Source organism: Theobroma umbraticum, unplaced genomic scaffold (genome assembly GCF_002168275.2).
Source record: "Theobroma umbraticum cultivar Fairchild unplaced genomic scaffold, ASM216827v3 scaffold_31.0, whole genome shotgun sequence".
Classification (NCBI taxonomy): Eukaryota; Viridiplantae; Streptophyta; class Magnoliopsida; order Malvales; family Malvaceae; genus Theobroma; species Theobroma umbraticum.
The window spans coordinates 1,153,462-1,172,322 of NW_018397283.1; the positions used below are offsets into that span (position 1 = coordinate 1,153,462).

Genomic DNA, 18,861 nt, shown 5'->3' on the forward strand with positions numbered 1-18,861 from the left:
GATGGAGGAATGTGGATTTTTTTGAACAATTTCTTATAATAAGAAAATCTTACATCTTGAAATTAATTCATCAAGTTGATGATAAAATATATGGACGTTTTAGTGGACATTATGCAGTTGATAGACACCAACTACTTAGAGAAAAAGTCCAAACAAAGAAGACAATAGGTAAGAGAAATGGAAGTTTGATTATTGAATTACGATAATAATAATAATTGCCATATAATATAATAATCCATTGGAATTAAATTTTAATCCTTTTTGACAATTGAGATATGTAATTACTTAATTAGCTTTAAAGTTACCTTTGATAACTCAACTATGACCAGCATATTATTATATGATCAAATATTTTCATCGTTTTTCAACGGGATGTCACAAACTGAAATATTTTTTAAATTTGTATTATTTTATTTTTTATTATTTTTATATATTAAGCAGTATTGAGCATTTATATATAATTTTTTAAAATTTGATATTAAACTTATTTCTCTTTCAGTAATTTAATGGAAACAATTTTCCATTATTTCTTTTTGTAGAATTGGCAAAGTTTGATAATAATGAGTTATATTTTTTTGTTGAATACTAATGTTGATAAGCCGTAACTTTTTATTTTTTAATTATTAAATCCAAATTAAAAAAAAAACCCAAAAAAGACTGTGAGCAGATGGACCCTTGTAACAACACCGTTCGATTCGACTGATGTCCACGTGTCAGCAAGTAATCAGATCCAATTATTGATTAAAAAGCACAGAAGCATAGCGCATGTCGGTTCTACCATAGGCTTGGAGTACTCTAGTCGATATTCCTTGCTTGCGATCGTTTCATTACTCCCTCTTTATTCAGAGATAAATAAGATCGGCGGATTTTAATAAATTAAAAAGAAAAAAAAGAAAAGAAAACAGAGAGTGAGAGAAGACGGCCCCGAAACAGAGATCGATTTAGCAGAAGATGAAGATTTTCGTCAAAACTCTCAAAGGCACTCACTTCGATGTCGAAGTCAAACCCGAAGATGCGGTTCATTTCGTCTCCTCTTTTTTCTTTTTTTTTTGGAATTTTTTGAATTAATTTTCATTGATAATTGATCTTTGTTTTATTTATTGTTTTTTTTTAGATTTATCGTATGAAATTTTTATCGTTATCAGATTGCTTGTTATTCCACTAGGGTTTTGCTGCCTTCCCTTTTGTTTTGCCCCAATCTTGAACATTAATTAGGGTTCATCTAGGACTGTACAAATTAACAATCTCGTGCTGTTATTTGGATTTTTTGTGTACGTGATTTAATTAGCATACGTGAAATTTGAATTCGAGATCATGAATGATTTGTCATATTTCAGTCTTTAATCGATGGTTTACCTACATCAATTGAGTTTAATTGGAGTGGTACTTTTGCATAGTATCAAAGGCAGGGTGAATTCATTGAGGGAAAATTAACAAGTACGTGTAATTTATCTATTTCCTTGCCGCGAGTGACATGATAAATAGTTTGCAATGTGTTTAGTGAAGGAAGAGGGGAATGTGCTAGTAATTCACTGACAGTAGTGGATGATGCTTTTTTTCTGGGCTTTATTATTGCATGAGTATTTGATTAACTTGTATCTATTTAATATGAATGTATAGATTGCTATATCAATGCTAGTAGCAGTGTACAAAAACATTTAAGGCTTAAGCGGAGAATACATGAGATTTGAGCAGTGAAATGTGCTAATAACTTATATCTGTACACGAATGTTGTGAGCATTTGATGATCTATACTGTCTCCATGGGGACCAAAATTTCTTTTATTTGCCCATTTTTTCTAAATGTTCTTCATTGGGGCGGAATTTTCTTGTAAGTCAGTGTGAGTATAGAACATCAGATTGAAGGTATATTGGTTCTTTTTAAGAAATCTTCTATAGATAGTTTACTTTTGTGAGACAAATTCGAAATAAAGTTCTGCATTGTGAGGCTAGCTCTAATCATGCGTTGTGTTGTCGTTGAGGATGTGGATATTCTAATTATTTAGTAGATTGTATTTTTCATTATTCTTGTTCCTGTTTTTTATTCTTTTTGAGTTTTATGTGATAATATTCATGTGCATGAATGTCTGTGGGATAATATGCATGATGCAGCTGCCTTTAGTTCCTCACTGTGGTATGTTATGCAATTCTGCTATTAATGCTTGTGAATTTTATACCAGGTTTCTGATGTAAAAAAGAACATAGAAACTGTTCAAGGAGCAGATGTTTATCCTGCTGCACAACAAATGCTTATCCATAAGGGGAAAGTTCTTAAAGATGACACGACACTGGCTGAGAACAGTGTCACTGAAAATAGCTTTATTGTCATCATGTTAACAAAGGTGAGATTGGTTAGAACATCAAGGTCCTTACGTTCTCTGCCCTCACTCCCTTTGTTTTCTCTTTCTCATGTTTGTAAATTTTCAGCTAACTCTTCTAACCTTGCTGACCAAAGTATGCTTTCTTTGTCCTTATTGATACCTAAACTGACATAAATTTTCACGTGGCTGTTGAATTTAAAAGGGTCTTGATTAAAGTTTATGATGGCCTAAGATTGGCTTGAACTTGTTAATTTAAGCTAGAATCTAATTGATGATAAGATTAGTATGTCTTGAAATTTAAGATCGGAAGGGATAATTTCTTTTGAAACATTCATTTGAAAGATGCATTGCAAACAAGTTAACCAAAGTGAGGAAGGAAGATGATTCAAAGTTTTAATTTGTGGATTGTACTATGAATTTATGGTTGTGAAGCTTTAGAAATTTAAATAAGATCGCCCTAGACTCTTCTTTAGGAAGATGGCTACTTGATTTCTTTCATCGAAAAATAGAAAGGATGGCCATTGTTTCCACTTGGACTCTTTGGTGCAAAATTTAAATATTCCAGATACTGAATGCTAATTTTTGTTTTGTAGCACCCTTTGGTCATTTTGTTGTGTGAACTTAAAAAATCATCCTGCTTATGAAGAAACTGTACATTATATGGTTTGGATTACTCTTGTTGTGGAATTTGCCTGATGGTAGAGAGAAATATGGTTGGAATTTGAAGATAATTGAGAAAAAATTGTTACATTCTTGAAGTTAGAGATGGCGTTGGTTGCATATGTGCTAAGGAAAGATGCCTAAAATTGTGCTTGAGATTTTTAACTATGCAGGAAGACTTCATTTGGCATATAAGTAAGAAACCACACAGGACCAGGCTATCATATTGGATCAGCGAGCCATAATTTCTGAAAGTCTGTTACTTTGTTCTTAGTTCCTGTTGAATCATTGTATAATTTTCTTTTCTTTTCTTTTCATACTTATGGGTTCTTTTTGCAAATATGGTAAGAAAGATATATTTATTTGTTTAAGGCTAAATAACACTTGTGGCCTTATTTTAATATTTGCATCTTACAAAATGTCAATTTGTTGCTAAACTAGAAATATGACTTCTTTTTGTTAGATGTTGGCCTTCAACCTAATTGTGTCCTTGTTAATTTTTCATTATTGTGACACCATAACTTTTGGTGCTAATTTTGTGCTTTATGCCTACGCTAATGCTAGAATAAGAGTTCATCTGGTGAGGGTTCAACTGCTTCAACAGCTCCTACAACTAAAGTAAGAACAGAATTTGTCACTTCCCTTGCTGGTGTTTGTCATTCTTTTTCTAAATATTACTTACATTGATGCATGCATAATTGATTGTGAGCAATTTCTCAATTATTTTCTCCTTTTCTTTTCCAATAACATATGAATATGGAAAGCTAATGGCTACCATCTTATTCTCTGCTCATTGACTCCATCTAGAGCAGATTAATTTTCAACTAACAATTTTTTATTGATTTATCTAACTTCACGATAATAGGTGAATGTGTGGAACCTTAGCTGTTAACTTGGAGTCTTGGAGACAATCGTTTTGTGAATTTTGATCTTTAAATTTCTTTTTCAGTAAGAATGTAAATATTTGTTTTCGTTTCAGTCTACTATACACTATACAATGATTTAGGGTTAGTTACTTCTGAAAAATGCACAGTATGCGTATGTTGTTGAGTGTGAGTTCTGATTTTGGATGGAAATATTTTATAACGCTTTTCTCGTAGTAGATAATATATTTTCTTTGTAGGCTCCCCAGGCAAGTGTACCACCGCCAGCCCCAACACCAGCTTCTACTGCACCTGTTGCAACTACAGCTCCGTAAGTCCAGTTCTTCCACATTTCTGTTAAGATACAATGGCTCCACTAAGGATTAGTGTTTAACTGTTTTTTAGGGCTGTACCTGTCACTGAATCTGCTGCTCCTGTTGCTTCAAGTACTCCTACGTAAGTGCCTGAATTCTCAGATAGTGACTTCATGCTTCTTGTTTAAAGGATAGAAGGCGTGCTTTTGATTTAATCTGTCTTCAATTGCTTTAAATAAGAGAGCTCGTGCTTTTCCTGTTTTTGCTTTGTATTTCTACAACATTTTGAATAATTTCTCTGGAAACAGGTCAGAATCTGATGTTTATGGCCAAGCAGCATCCAATCTGGTTGCAGGAAGTCACTTAGAGGGAGCAATTCAGCAAATTCTTGATATGGGTGGAGGGACCTGGGATAGGGATATTGTTGTACGTGCCCTTCGTGCTGCTTATAATAACCCTGAAAGAGCCGTTGAATATTTGTATTCTGTAAGTACTTTCCCTAGGTCGTACTTAAAGACAGTGAAGTGAGTGCTTTCTTGATGAGTGCATCCAGTTGCCAACTTACACATAGGGTTGTTGACATTTTGTTGCTGCCCTTGTTTTGTTGTTCTTTCCTTCATGTAGATTTGGTAATAGTGTAATAGGCTGAGCTCTTCCTAAGAGGTTTCCTGGGTACAATCATTTTATTATTTTTATCATTTATAATTAGATGTAATTCTACTTGCCACGTTATTTTTTCCCTGGTGTGATCTATTGGTGGATGATGATTAAATTTCCATGCACTGAAAGATCCTTCCTTTGTTCCACTTTGCTAGGCCTTTTCAACTTGGTGTCTTAGTTTGCATTTTTTGGTGCAAAAGGTGTGCTATGTGTAGAAATTTGTAAAATCTTTCTTTGATGAAAAGAATTTGAAGAATCTTTAAATCATATGCCTTACATAAGGAAAAGTGATATTCATTTTTGTTCCAAACCAAAAAATAAAAAAAAAAGAGAAGCAAAAAGGAAAGTTGGACTTGTAGACCATGGTGGGTTCTAACTGACATTTTATACCGCACTATTGGGATTTCTTGTCACTGTTCTATGGTGTTACACTGTCTTCTGTGAATTTGTTGAGTTCATGTACCTGAGTCTTTACTTTACTCAAGACAGTCTTTCTTTTATTAGAACAAGCATTCATTTTGTTTCCTATAATTCAGCTTTCTTCGTCTCATTTGATTACAAAATTTTATTGCAAATGTTAGGGTATCCCTGAGCAGGCTGAAGCCCCACCTGTGGCCCGTGCCCCTGTAGTTGGGCAAGCCACTAACCCTCCAGCACAGCCTCAACAGCCTGCACAAGCGGCACCTGTTCCTACAAGTGGGCCCAATGCAAATCCATTGGACCTCTTTCCTCAGGTAGTTGATATGCAGTAAGTATTTGATAAACTAATGATGGAGAACTTAAACATTAACTTGTGGTCTTTTATTGGTACAGGGCCTTCCCAATATGGGTGCAGGTGGTGGTGCTGGGGCAGGCACTCTTGATTTTTTACGTAACAGTCAACAGGTCTTTTGCTGTCTCTCTCTTCATATGATGTATATGCACTTGTGGGTATGACTGACATGTAAAGACCTACCTAGAACTACACTCATTTTACCTTTCTCTGTTTCAGTTCCAAGCTTTGCGAGCAATGGTGCAGGCCAACCCACAAATACTGCAGGTTATTCTCTGGTCCCTTGTTTCTGCTGGTAATGTGTTTTTCGTTTTTTTTCCCACCTTTTCTGAAGAGATTTTGTTTATTTATTTTTGCAGCCTATGCTTCAGGAGTTGGGGAAACAAAATCCTCATTTAATGAGGCTTATTCAAGAGCATCAGGCTGACTTTCTTCGCCTGATTAATGAACCTGCTGAAGGTGGAGAGGGGTGAGTCTTGTCATTTTCGGTTGCTCATTTCTTGAACCTAATTGAGCATGCATATCACGCTTATTTTCCATCTTGTGTGTCTTAGGAACATTTTGGGGCAATTAGCCGAGGCGATGCCACAAGCTGTACAAGTGACGCCTGAGGAACGTGAAGCCATAGAACGGGTAAGTCATCTTTTGCATAAACACTTGCTTGGATGTGTGCATGATTCCCTGTAATTATGGATTATTTACGTATCTTCTCCATTGCATGCCGAAATTTAATCACCTCATTCCGCTCCTATGGCCTCTCTTTTCATTTTGTTGCTTTGATCTTGTGCCTTCAATATTATATTTTATAATGTCATTTACTCGCCATCTTTTACAGCTTGAAGCAATGGGCTTCGATCGAGCGACCGTGCTCCAGGTGTTCTTTGCCTGCAACAAGAATGAAGAACTGGCTGCCAACTACCTTTTAGATCATATGCATGAGTTTGAGGATTGATTTGGTAAAGAAAATATCTAGGCGAAAGTACATTTTTTTTTCTGTCTTTTGTTATTCATCTCCGTACCTGTCTTGACTTTTATTTCTTAATCAAGTGATTGTGAAGTGTTTGATGCAGACGCAAAGGATATCAAGATGTAACTTTCTTTTTAGGAACCCATTATAACGTTTATATACAAAGTATCTTCGTAAATTTGTGTATATTTAAGTACAGATTTGCATGAACTTGTTTGCCCTCCAAGTTTCATAATCATTTACCGGACCGCATTTCCTCATCCTTGCCGTCTCAGTTATAGTAATTTTTCATCGTTACATCATTTATATTTGATTTGTTGTCATTTATATATTATCAGTTAAATGTTATCATCCCGATATCAGAGACGAGTGAATCAAATGTTATTGCCTAAGATAACACAGACGAGATGGATTGATCATGTTAGCTCCTTTCAATGTTATTGTTCCTTGGGCCTGGAAAATATACAGGAAAAACCGATGACAGCACTACTTCTGCAATGGCCCTTGGTGTTAAACGGCAGCAAAGAATCTTTGCTGAGAACTCTTGAGGAACTTTGGGTAGTACATTTGCTTCTCCAAGTCGTCTTGCTCTCTGTCGGCCGTTACTCTACTGTACAAATGACGAACACGCATTAACAGCAGTGCAGTGACGGCAGAAAAGAATTGATTACTTGATTAAAAATCAAGGGGGATGATGGGCATTTAGGAGGGACTGAAATGTTCATTCAATGAGCACTTAATACCAAAATGCGAAGAGACCATGCGCTCATGTTGGAATTCCCATCACCGTTTTTGTTCATTTGTGCTGTTGCGCAGGATAAGATTAAAAGCATAATAAAATGTGATGATTTGACATCATTGACTTGAACATTTAACATGTGAGATTAAATTATTTTCGATCAACATGAAAATGATCAAACAAATGTAGTAGGAGATGAAATGTTGGTGATTTAGTAGGGGATCCCCTAATGTTATTGTTCCTTAGTGCTGTTATTCGGATAAGATTAGGAGCGCAATAAAATGTGAAGAGGTCATGTGATTATTTATCCGAACTTGATATGATTTGAATTTAATTTGACGTGATTGATTTTTAATTTTTAAAAAATTTTTATAATATGTTTTTATTTCAATGCTTTTTTTAATGTTAAAGCTTTATTATTCATGGAATTGTCATTAAAAAAAATAATACTCATGGGATCATTTTGTATATACCAAAACGCGAAGAGGCTGTGGCTGTGTGCCATTGTCAGAACTCCATTAGTTTTACTATTCATTTGCCATGTGCTGATAAGATTAGAAGCATAATAAAATGTCACGAGGCCGTGCACTCATTCATCTGAATGTCAAAATATTCAGAACTCGGAATCACTTGATCCTGATTTGACGTCGTCAACCCCTTAATTAACTTTTATCCCTTGCAATCACGCTTTTATTTCAATCATTTTTTTCTTGAAAAAGAAAGAACACTACACTTAACACGTGAGACTAAATTCGTTGCGATCAGTGAGGAAATGATGAATCAAACGTAGTAAGTGCGAAGGAGTCCACATTTCTCTCCCACTTTTTCCTCCGCGTGAAGACCTCCAAGATGTGTGAAAGTGACCCAAATGGAAAACTGGGGTTGAAAATATCTATCATATCCTACTTTCCGGGTCAAAAGTTGGTGGCAGAACGGATAGGTGCTGGTGGTCACAATCGGATTGACTCCCCTTTATCATGCCCGAGACAACTGCATGGCCATGGTGTATTTGGGGTGCAGCACTAATCTGGCAAAAACACTGGTTTCGGGTTTAAGGTTGGAGTTATCCAAGCTTTCGGTTTCTTCGTGATGAAACGCATGCAGGGCAACAAAACAAAAAGGAGAAGAGAATCATTGTATATATTAAGAGTGCTATCGTCTATCGGTTTCTCTTCGTTCTCTCTGCGTTTGTCATCTCTTATGTCATCTCTATTATTGCTTTCCTTCTGGACTTTCGCAGTTTGGAATCGGCCATGATAATTATAGCACTAAATGATCTTCAATGTATATATGCTTCCACAAGATTTCTTAAGGGAAAAAAAAAGAAAAAGGATAACCCTATGTAGCCTGGTCAAGCAATGTTATATGTACACAATTATTGTTTAATTTGTTAATAATAAAAGAACAAAAATTTAACCCTTTTGTTCTCAACATGTGTTGCGGGTGCTGCATATATGTAATCATGCTGTGAAATGGATGGTTTAACTTCAAAAGATATTGATAAGATTAAGGTTTTTCGAATAAGTTTATTTTTAAGTTATTCTAAAAAATATGGTTTCACGTGTTGATGTATACGTAAACCAATTAGTTTAAATGGAAGTAGGGCAATAAGTCTGAATCGAATTTTAATATTTTAAAATCTAATTAAGGTTTTGAGTCTTTAATTAAAATACTAAGAACTAAAACAACTCAATACTAGCTCAATAATTGTATTTTTTTAAAAAAGTTTAATTAATTATTGAATAATTATATTCTTGTTACTGCTGTACCAAAAAATGAAAATTATCTTGTTAGCCATTATCAGTAAGGCCTACCGAAGAGGAAGTGCTGTCAGAGTGCAACGTGTAAGGATTTGGATGGTTGTAAGAGTCTCAATCCCCAAATATTCCCAATCTTTTTCTTGTTTTTACGATATTTTTAAGGCCACTCACACTGCAACGGTGCTGTCTGTCTTCCAACAATGATGAAGGAAAGTCCAATTCCCTATTTCGTGAACCGATTCCTCACCTTCCCAATCTCCATTTCCTATATATACCCCTCAATAATTCAATGTGAAAACCACCCAAAAACAAACAAAAGGGAAAAAAGAAAGAGGAGATATGTATATATATAAACTTTGATTATAGGAACAGAAAAAGCAGGTAAGGTTGGAGAAAAGTTCACTTGTTTCTGTCCCTTACAGGTTTAAGTCTACCTGATTGTTTCTTCCTTTTTGACCAAGTTTTCCTGCCAGAAATTGCATTTATGGCATCCCCATTCCTACTGGTGATCAAAGAGTTGAGTGGAAAGTACTGAAAATAGAGCTCTACATTTGGCATATTGGAGAAAGAGGGGAGAGAGTGGAATTATGGAGAAGAAAGATAGCTTTGGTAGTTCTGAAAATGTGGCTGATCAGCAGAGTGACAGACTTGTCGATGAGAATAAGGGCGGGATTAAGACAATGCCCTTCATCTTAGGTAAGCTTCCTTTATAGTTGATAGCGGTTGAAATCTAAGATTGTTTTTTGTTTTTAAGCTGAAATTACTTGATGCAGTGAATGAAATATGCGAGAAATTCGCAATGGTGGGATTCAGCAAGAACATGGTTAACTACCTGACACAGCAGCTTCATATGCCACTGACGAAAGCAGCCAACACTGTCACTAACTTCAATGGTACCTCCAGCTTAACGCCATTGCTTGGGGCTTTCATTGCTGATTCATATGCTGGGAAATTCTGGACTATCACTCTTGCGACAGCTATATACCTACTAGTAAGAGATAGATTCATTTTCCCATTTATTGTTTTTAGAGATTTTCCTGGAATGCATGTTACTTTCATTTGTGGGAGTGATTCCGTTGTTTTTATAGTTGGGAAGAAGCATCGAATCTTAGCCAAAACTCAGTTGAACTTTCCAGGATAGGCTGCTAAAATTTGGTTCAATCAGTTTAACATAACCGAGTGTTAAAATTTTTCTCCATCTGCCCAGGGAATGATAAGCCTAACACTCTCAGCAGCGCTGCCACAGCTAAGGCCACCACCATGTGAAGGTAACCAAGTTTGCCAAGAAGCCAATGGCAGACAATTGGCTGTTCTCTACCTGTCTCTTCTACTTGCAGCCGTAGGATCAGGCGGGATCCGGCCATGCGTGGCGGCGTTTGGGGCTGACCAATTTGTTGAGGAGGACCCTAGGCATCCTAAGAAAACATGGGTGTTCTTCAATTGGTACTACTTTGTATTGGGAGCCTCAATACTATTGGCATCAACTGTGCTTGTCTATGTTCAAGACAATGTTGGATGGAGCTGGGGCCTCGGGATTCCCACCATTGCCATGGCCTTGTCGATAATCGTTTTTCTGATTGGTTACCCTCTTTACCGAAATCTGGATCCTGCCGGCTCCCCGTACACTCGTGTGTTACAAGTCTTTGTTTCGGCATTTAAGAAGAGAAAGATTCCCTTGATTTCTGATCCTAAACTTTTGTATGCGAACGAGGAGCTTGATGCCTCAATTTCCACTGATGGTCTGCTTATTCATACAAAACAATTCAAGTAAGTTGCACATTTTAAAAATGAATAGTTGTCAAGTTGTTAACCAGCCTAATTTCATAATGATGAAAGTTAAACCGTCTCTAACTCAACTTGTACTGCAGATTTTTGGACAAGGCTGCCATCGTGACCGAAGCTGATTTCCTCAAATCTTCAGAAAAACCGAATTTTTGGAGACTGAACACCGTTCATAGAGTTGAAGAGTTGAAGTCTATCTTAAGAATGTTCCCAATTTGGGCAGCTGGTATTCTCTTTGCAACATCCTCTGCTCAACAAAGCACGTTTTCACTTCAACAAGCCAACACAATGGACAGACACCTCACGAAGTCCTTTGAAATCCCTTCCGCCTCCATGTCCGTCTTCGCCCTCTTCTCCATGCTCATCACAATAGTCTTATACGACCGCCTGCTGGTCCCTGTTGCCCGCAGGTTAACAGGGCTCGACCGAGGCATAAACTTCCTGCACCGGATGGCTATAGGCTTTTTCATTTCAATACTAGCAACTCTAGTCGCTGGATTCGTTGAAGTGAAGAGGAAACATGCAGCCTCAGTGAATGGTCTTATTAACAGCCCAAAATCCACAATTCCCATCTCAGTTTTCTGGCTTGTGCCACAACATAGCCTCCATGGCATTGCTGAGGCTTTCATGATGATTGGTCACCTAGAATTTTTCTATAACCAAGCCCCGGAGAGCATGAGGAGCACAGCTTCAGCTTTGTTCTGGACATCGATCTCGGCTGGGGACTACACAAGCACACTCCTGGTTACCCTAGTGCACAAGTTCACCGACTGGCTTCCTAATAAGAACTTGAATAAGGGAAAGTTGGAGTATTTTTACTGGTTGCTCACAGTTTTGCAAGTTCTAAATATTGTATACTACTTAATGTGTGCAAAATTTTATACTTTCAAGCCCCTTCAGAGTAAGAAAACAGAAGATTGCGGTGAAGGGGTTGAGCTCGCTAGCCAGGTTTAGCTTCATGCACTTGCTTAATCACCATGATTAGGAACACAAAGCATAGCTTTGTACACGAAAAAATAGCATGGTTAATGTACACCTGGCTAGAACATATTGCCAGCCATATATGGCGACCTTGTTTCCTCGTATATAATTTGTCAGTAGTTCTGAACTTTGTGCTTGACTCAAACCAATAAACTGGTCTAATACTCAAGCCCAAATTGCACTTGGATCTGATATATATAATTGTAAAATTAAGTGAAGCTCATGCAAAATGTCAAACTCCATTGACATGTAGTTTAATGTAATGATACCATAAAAAATGAGTCCAACCTGTATCGTTTGTTTAATATAATTTACAATTGAACAAGTGATTGACTGATTTGCCATGACTTTCAAACCCTCATAATTTTAAGCTACCAAACCATATTGAATATTGACCCTTCATTGAATACATACAAACGAGTCTTATCTCTGTACACCATTTGCATTTAATTAAGTATTTTCTCTACTATTTGTATTTAATGATTGATGATCGTTGATAATTTATATGAATGCATACGTTTCATTACAAATATTAATATTTTATACTTTTGTCATTATTGACAAAAACGATGCATTAACAACTAACAATTATGTTAATAGTAATGAAAAAGAAATAAATTAGATTCCTTTTCGTTTTTCAATTATCAAATTGTTAAAAGGATTTATATTTGATGCATTGTCTCTATATTCATCATATATTTATACTTATATTTATATCGTCTCTGTTTTTTTATATGTGATCTCTGCTTATCTTTCTATTCAATCTCCAGTGTTAAGATAAATATATAAATTATTTAGCTTGAATTTATATATAATAGTATTATCTTTAATAGTCAGAACAAAAATTACAGCTCATTGGGAGTATAGGACAATGACCCAAAAAGAAAAGAAAAGAAAGAAGACACAGAAACATATACCAAAAAGTTGCACTAGATTTACACATATCTTAAAGAATCAGAGATTGTGCGGTGTTCTTCTCAGAGCCAGACAGTATAGCATCGGCAAGAGAAAAGAGACCAGTTAGAGCTCAACAAGGCTATTGACATAACCAACAATACCTGCTTTGCTATCAATGTTAATTTCACCCAAAAAATTAGAGGCCTTTTTCTTCGTGTCGTAAGAATAAAATGTGTCCCCATTCCGAAGCAACACCATGTCACCACTTACAAGCACCACACTTCCAAGACCATGACCTGGAAAATTGATAGGAAGTACCTAGATTGATGTCAGATCGGATTTTTAGGCAGGTCCTGGCATGGCTGTGCTATCGCATGGTATTCGAGTGAGTGTTAGACAGCACACTCACATATAAGCTCCGACCAAGTACATAAGCTGCACAAAGCTTTCCATTCATCATGCCCCGAGATGCAAAAGAGAGGAGCTGAGACCGCTCTGATGTGAGATAAAATGTAATAAGTCCTTGACTCGACAGCCAATAAACAGTGCCATTCACATGAACAACCGACTTCGGCAGGTGCTTCCTATCACCAACTAAATCTCACCAGAAGTTCTCCGTGATCCTTTTTCAGAGGAATATCTGTCAAACTCATATCCACCAAGTTCAGATGGAAAGGCACAAACCAGCTTATAATCAGCAATGAAGTTCAGCAATGACGGTTCAAATAGGAGCACTACAGCATGGTTAGGCCCATGATTAGCATCTGGTTTTGGAAGTTTCATCCAATGCTTGGTAACAGGATTGCACATATAGTAAGCCTGGCACCCAGTACGTCCCTGGCAACGCAATAGCCCATTGCAGGACGTCCGAATATGAACAGGTTCAGGCAGAAACAGTTAAAGATTGGTCTGGAACACCATAAGCCATGGGATCCAGAGACATGAATGATGGCTCGCCTGCTTGTGTTTGATAAAAGAAGCCAGAGGTAGAATGGAAATAAATTGATTGATTGTGAGCAAAGAAAGGTGTTGATATTTGATGCTTCCATTCCCTACAAACTCCAGTGCACCGAAAAAGCGATTTAGCAGGAAGGTAACGAAGAGCAATCTCCCCTATTATATCTTTCAGATCCATGTAAATCGTGCTTTTGTTCCCATAGTTAGTCAGTTTCTTTCTTTTATCCCTTTTAACTCGAGCTTTCCTCACCCCACAAGCTGCAACCTAACCTCAACCATATAAAACTGTAAATTATATATATGTATAAAAATTAATACTAATTTTATTCATAATCTAATTCTAATTAAATAATTGGTATATTTATCTCAACGACTAGAAAAATGATCAACATTTATCTTAACATCGAGTATGAAATCAGGTTATTGGAAGACACCACCAATCTTGGTATACATAGCCAATAATTTTATTAAGGTATTGAACACGTACGATGTAAGGGAGAGACTGGTGAAAACCAGTCAAGCTACAGACAAATTACAGCAACCGAGGAACAAAAGCAAATGAAATACACCAGGACAAAGAACAGGCAGGCATTGCACCAAACAGCATCCGTAATCCTGTTTTTTTATTGGTTACTCACTTTATCGAAATCTGATTCAGGAAGAGAGAGGCTCTCTTGGGTTCTGGTTCAAACTTCTTGTGTTGGAATGAAGAACTTGATGCCTCAATATCCAAAGATGCATGGGGTGTTTCATCATATAATAATTTGTACGAGAATGCAGATTTTGTGGACATGGCAGCGACTGTAACAGAAGAAGACAACCTCAAATCATCAGAAAAAAAAAAAAAACCCCATATTATCTTAAAATTCTTAAATTATTGTCTCGAAAATGATTACTTCAAACTGTGTAATCTAAAAAAAAAAACAAAAAAAAGGGTTGCAATTTGCCGACATTTGGGCATATATCAACCTTAGTTTTCGTGATGTGTTCTCTTGTGTCTGTCAAAGCATCCCACTTTCATTTCAACTTTTCCAGTATCAGAACTGTGGCTTAGCCAAAATCATAGTGAAAGCAACTTTTAGCATGAAATTGAGGACCACAATTTTGGCATTTGCTAACACTAGGGACCAAAATTATACTGTGGCGTTCATGTGAGTTGGAACAGAAATGCCTCCCCCCTTTCTTTTCAGCCTCAAAAACAATACCCTTTTGAATTTTTTTTCAAATGCATGCGCATAAGAAACCTGTTTTTATCTATTCTTTTTGCGTCTCGTCTCAACGTGATCTAAAACCATTCTTGACATTTTTGTGCAATATAGTCCAAAGCAAGAGAATTATTGTGTAATCTCCTGCTTATATTATGGCACACCATTTCGAATATAAATAAGAAGATTAAGATATATTTCATCCTAAATTGAATATGAATGTGTGAATAAGAAGATTAAGATTAACACGTATCTCATCTTAAATTAGATATGAATGTGTGAATAAGAATATTAAGACGTATCTCATTTTAGATCAGATACGAATGTGAGAGTTAAGATCAATATAAAGGTCTAAATCAATCATTATTAGTAATCTTGAATTAGATCGAAAAAATTATTGAATCAATAATACTTGAACCCAAATCATTACATATATATTATGTCGATTATAAATTCAAGAATTCTAATACAATATGTCTTTTAGACGTAAGGATTTCTTTTTTCTATTTAATGCTGTTGTTTTTTTATCAAATATGAAGAGAAGACAAAACATTAATTGCAAAATTCTTTCTACAACATAACACTTTCAATGCATGATTCCTTAGGAAGCAAATCTACTTTAAATATTTGTGATACGCTTGAATTAACATATATACAATATAAGAGAAAGCTAAGAAGGGAATGACTCCCCCCTGGCTTTTCAACAATTGAAATTTTTTCCTCATTTAAATTACTAATTCTCCATGAAAACTTTCATAAAATTCATCTAAATGAGTTTATAATAATATAATCAATTTTCTTATATAGCTTAAACTATGTGATTAAGGTAGTTTTCTTACGTACATATCACTGGAAAAGTCAGATCTCTTGACTAAAATCTCATCAAGATATTCCTAATGGAAATTTTCATCTAAATAATTCATATGGCCTCCATAGTGAAGAAACAAAAAATCCTTAATTAGAAGAATAAATAACAAAAACAAAAGAAGAGAGAAAAAGGAAAACCATTGCCATTAATTAGTACAATCTTGTCCTCTATCATGTGGGTGCCAATTAAGTTTCGTGTGGTCTCTTTCTGAAAAAGCCTCAACGTAAGTGTCATAAAGGCCGTTTTGAACAAAATTTTCAAATTAATTAAAGCAGTTTCGATTAAATTAATTCATCATTTGAACCCAAAAAAAGTATAATAAAATTTTATCAAGTGATCATCCCAGGGAAGGTCACAACTAATCTTCCAAACCAGGTCCATTTTTCCCCATGGGTTGAGACTTTCTTGACTCGGTTTCTTTCCCAGTATAACAATTAGGCATTGGCTTAACGTTCTCTTTACTAGTTCCATGTTCATTTCTAAGCTGGGTGATTGCTACCCTTCGATGGCTATTCTCCTCAGTCCACCTCTGGTTGATCCGGTGTAGATACGCATTAACTGTTTTTGAATACTGTTTAGTGCCGGGGGTGTTGTGGTCTTCATTTGTGTATATTCTGTTCTAGTTCGTATATGGTGTTTTAAGTGACGAAATATTTCCATTTGTTGGAATGCTGTTTCATTTTTTGTTCTATCGGTCTGGTTCGTAAGGTGTTGCAATGGTCCAAGACCTTACATGTATTGCAGAAAATCTACCTTTCGGCATGGAAATTGAAATTCAGGGTAGTGATAAAAGATTCCTCCACAATTCCAGCCAACAAAATAATTGAAGAAAGATCGAATTCTATCTTCTGAAATGACTCAACGACCCACCGTCAGTTCTGGGCTCATTTCTTTTTTCACTAAAATCAATGAGCACAAGGCACGCTGAAAGAGACCCTAAGGACTACGTGCCCTTTCTAAAGGACACACACATGCTGTCACCAGCCCCCACTTTCTCAACGTTACGTGCTCGTTTTCTTTTCCATTTACCCTGCCATGGTTATGCAACGAGAAAGCAGGTGCAACATACCCAAACTCAGAAATTAACATCCCTTTCTAGAACTCTATAAAGTGAAACAGATCAAATTGGTTCAGAGGCAATGGGGTTGGTCTTATCTATAAGAAAACGAAAACTTTTAAGGTCCACTTGGTCGGCTAAGTAGTTCGAGAAGGGTCCATCTCTAGACTTCATAGCCATGAGCCACCCCACTTGGAGAGTTACCCAGATTAACCAAGGAGCAGACAAATTATTAGCAAACTTAAAAGAAAAAAAAAAGGGAAACAAAAACAAAATAATGATGAAACAATTGATTTGATTTTGACCTGACTCAAATCATGGGAGACTGAGAAATGTTGCAACGCGTGGTAGAGACAAACCAGACCATTCATGCTACTTCCATCAAAGAACAAAAATGAAGTCCTATTGGTATTTCTATGTTTTGGTAAGAGATTTTTTTTTTTTGCTTCCATTTCGTTCTGATCGACAGCTATCCTGTCCTTGATTTTGCTTGCATCATCTCACACGTCAAGTCCATTAGAGTTTTCCTTCGTTAATTGCGGTGAAAAAAGATTAATACAGGAGTCATCTAGAAGATTATCAAACCCTTCAACGCCTTAATTAGTAGGTTTTTCCATCATTTTCTATGAATAATGCTGAAGCAATTCTTTGGCTTTGTGCTAAGCACTAAACATGTGTTCGGCCTTAGTGATACTTACCACACAAAGCAATAGCCCCCCAATGAAAGCCATTTAATTTTATTACTATATAATCAATTAAAATTTTTTAAAAGTATATGTGCTTTTAATTTATTGATTGGTACATAATTTTTTTATTTAAAAAATAATATTTAACTCTCCTTCTCTTAAGTCTCAAAAAAAAATTAAAATTTCTTAAAGAAATATCTTATACACAAGCATCGGTATGTAGAATAATAATCCTTTCTTTCAAATGTAAAATCAATAATTGCAAGCATTTTTTGTTAGATTGCTTATTTGTAAAAATGTTTGCATTGATCATACCAAATTGTTTCCCTTTTGGACCTAAAAATGTGGTTAGGCCAATGATAATGAGTGTTTGTAAATCAAGGAATTGTTAAGGTGTTTTATATACTATATGGGAAAATGTTTTCTCATTAGATAAAAAATATTTAATTAATTTAAACAAGGGATAAGCAGGATTTAGTCATCAAATTTTTTAAAGTTTGTACATATTTTAAATATATTGAGCTTTTATTTGGCTCAAATCGAATTAGGAACAAAGTAATGTTTTCATCACCGATGGTCCAATATTTATTTGGTTTAATCAACCCATTAAACAATTGTTTTTATACAACTTTTCAATTTTTTTTTCATTTAAAGTTTGAATCAAAATAGAAGAGTGCAATGATTTTGTGATGATTTAGGGCCAAAACACAAACAACATGGATGCCATGGAGAAGATGACATACTATGGGGGAAAAGAGTAGGCCATGTAGGGATAGTTAGCCGAGTAATGTATCCTTCATAGAATATTCAGTCCAATATTTCCTCCCTACCAAAAAACAAATAAAAAATAAATGATTTTTTCTGACGAAATTGAATATTCTGTATCTGTAATTTTTTTTTATAGAAGAAAAGTAACAGTAAATTGTGCAAGAATTATTGCTATGTGGGAATTGAATTTAATATCCTTTAGTCAAGTTAAAGCTAAAAATTTCATCCCCTTACCTATTTTTTTTCATCATTCTTCACATTTTTATTTTTATTTTTCAATGCTTCAAGAAGTGGTAGCACCCCATAACCCACCATACAAAAGATGACGAAATTAAATTGTCTGATATCTTATCTCCTTGTGGTTTTTGAACAATCTTTCTCATACAATTATTAAGAGAGGTTGGGTCAAGTCCATTCCCCCCATGTAGCAATTGAGGATAATACAAACCAACAACAACGATTAAAATAACAAAATTTCTTTGTCCCTTGCCTGTCCATATGTCACTTTTATATTTAATATTTGTGAAAGTTCACTGTCATCCATCCAACTCTTGACACTGCTCAATCTGTGGCCATGGATGTTTTGCTGTAAATTCTCTGTTTAC

General features: G+C 35.6%; 2 protein-coding genes, 1 long non-coding RNA gene and 1 pseudogene across 5 annotated transcripts; 2 read left to right on the top strand and 2 right to left on the bottom strand.

The window, feature by feature from the left end:
• Nucleotides 1-787: 787 nt before the first annotated feature.
• Nucleotides 788-6,742, top strand: LOC110428192 (ubiquitin receptor RAD23c-like). The gene is made up of 12 exons (XM_021443937.2): nt 788-1,017; nt 2,180-2,341; nt 3,545-3,598; nt 4,104-4,174; nt 4,249-4,299; nt 4,466-4,643; nt 5,399-5,551; nt 5,631-5,702; nt 5,809-5,856; nt 5,949-6,058; nt 6,144-6,222; nt 6,425-6,742. Exons 1-12 carry the CDS (start codon nt 952-954, stop codon nt 6,539-6,541), a joined length of 1,161 nt encoding a protein of 386 aa, XP_021299612.1. The 5' UTR covers nt 788-951; the 3' UTR covers nt 6,542-6,742.
• Nucleotides 6,743-9,282: 2,540 nt separating this feature from the next.
• On the top strand, nt 9,283-11,945 carry LOC110428223 (protein NRT1/ PTR FAMILY 3.1-like). Of its 3 annotated transcripts, none has more exons than XM_021443978.2 (5): nt 9,283-9,436; nt 9,517-9,751; nt 9,829-10,046; nt 10,263-10,822; nt 10,924-11,945. In XM_021443978.2, the coding sequence occupies exons 2-5, from the start codon at nt 9,643-9,645 to the stop codon at nt 11,789-11,791; spliced, it is 1,755 nt and encodes a 584-aa protein (XP_021299653.1). In that variant the 5' UTR covers nt 9,283-9,436; nt 9,517-9,642; the 3' UTR covers nt 11,792-11,945. The 3 variants fall into 3 exon arrangements, with proteins under 3 accessions (XP_021299653.1, XP_021299654.1, XP_089641733.1); XM_021443979.2 differs by having other exon boundaries at nt 9,529-9,751; XM_089785607.1 differs by having other exon boundaries at nt 9,283-9,751.
• A 689-nt stretch (nt 11,946-12,634) lies between these two features.
• LOC110428411 (F-box protein At5g49610-like) lies at nt 12,635-14,064 on the bottom strand (annotated as a pseudogene).
• Nucleotides 14,065-14,114: 50 nt separating this feature from the next.
• On the bottom strand, nt 14,115-15,006 carry LOC110428290 (uncharacterized). Its single transcript, XR_002446435.1, has 2 exons — nt 14,642-15,006; nt 14,115-14,473 (listed from the first exon to the last, which is right to left on the bottom strand). It is a non-coding gene; the product is annotated as an uncharacterized LOC110428290 (long non-coding RNA).
• Nucleotides 15,007-18,861: the final 3,855 nt, after the last annotated feature.

Bases quoted from the DNA above. Each gene is read 5' to 3' on its own strand.
- LOC110428223 (XM_089785607.1), top strand. From the start codon at position 9,643: ATGGAGAAGAAAGATAGCTTTGGTAGTTCTGAAAATGTGGCTGATCAG. The intron at 10,047-10,262 runs GTAAGAGATAGA...CCATCTGCCCAG, and splicing joins CGACAGCTATATACCTACTA to GGAATGATAAGCCTAACACT. The intron at 10,823-10,923 runs GTAAGTTGCACA...CTTGTACTGCAG, and splicing joins ATTCATACAAAACAATTCAA to ATTTTTGGACAAGGCTGCCA.
- LOC110428192 (XM_021443937.2), top strand. From the start codon at position 952: ATGAAGATTTTCGTCAAAACTCTCAAAGGCACTCACTTCGATGTCGAA. The intron at 5,552-5,630 runs GTAGTTGATATG...TTATTGGTACAG, and splicing joins CATTGGACCTCTTTCCTCAG to GGCCTTCCCAATATGGGTGC. The intron at 6,223-6,424 runs GTAAGTCATCTT...CATCTTTTACAG, and splicing joins AACGTGAAGCCATAGAACGG to CTTGAAGCAATGGGCTTCGA.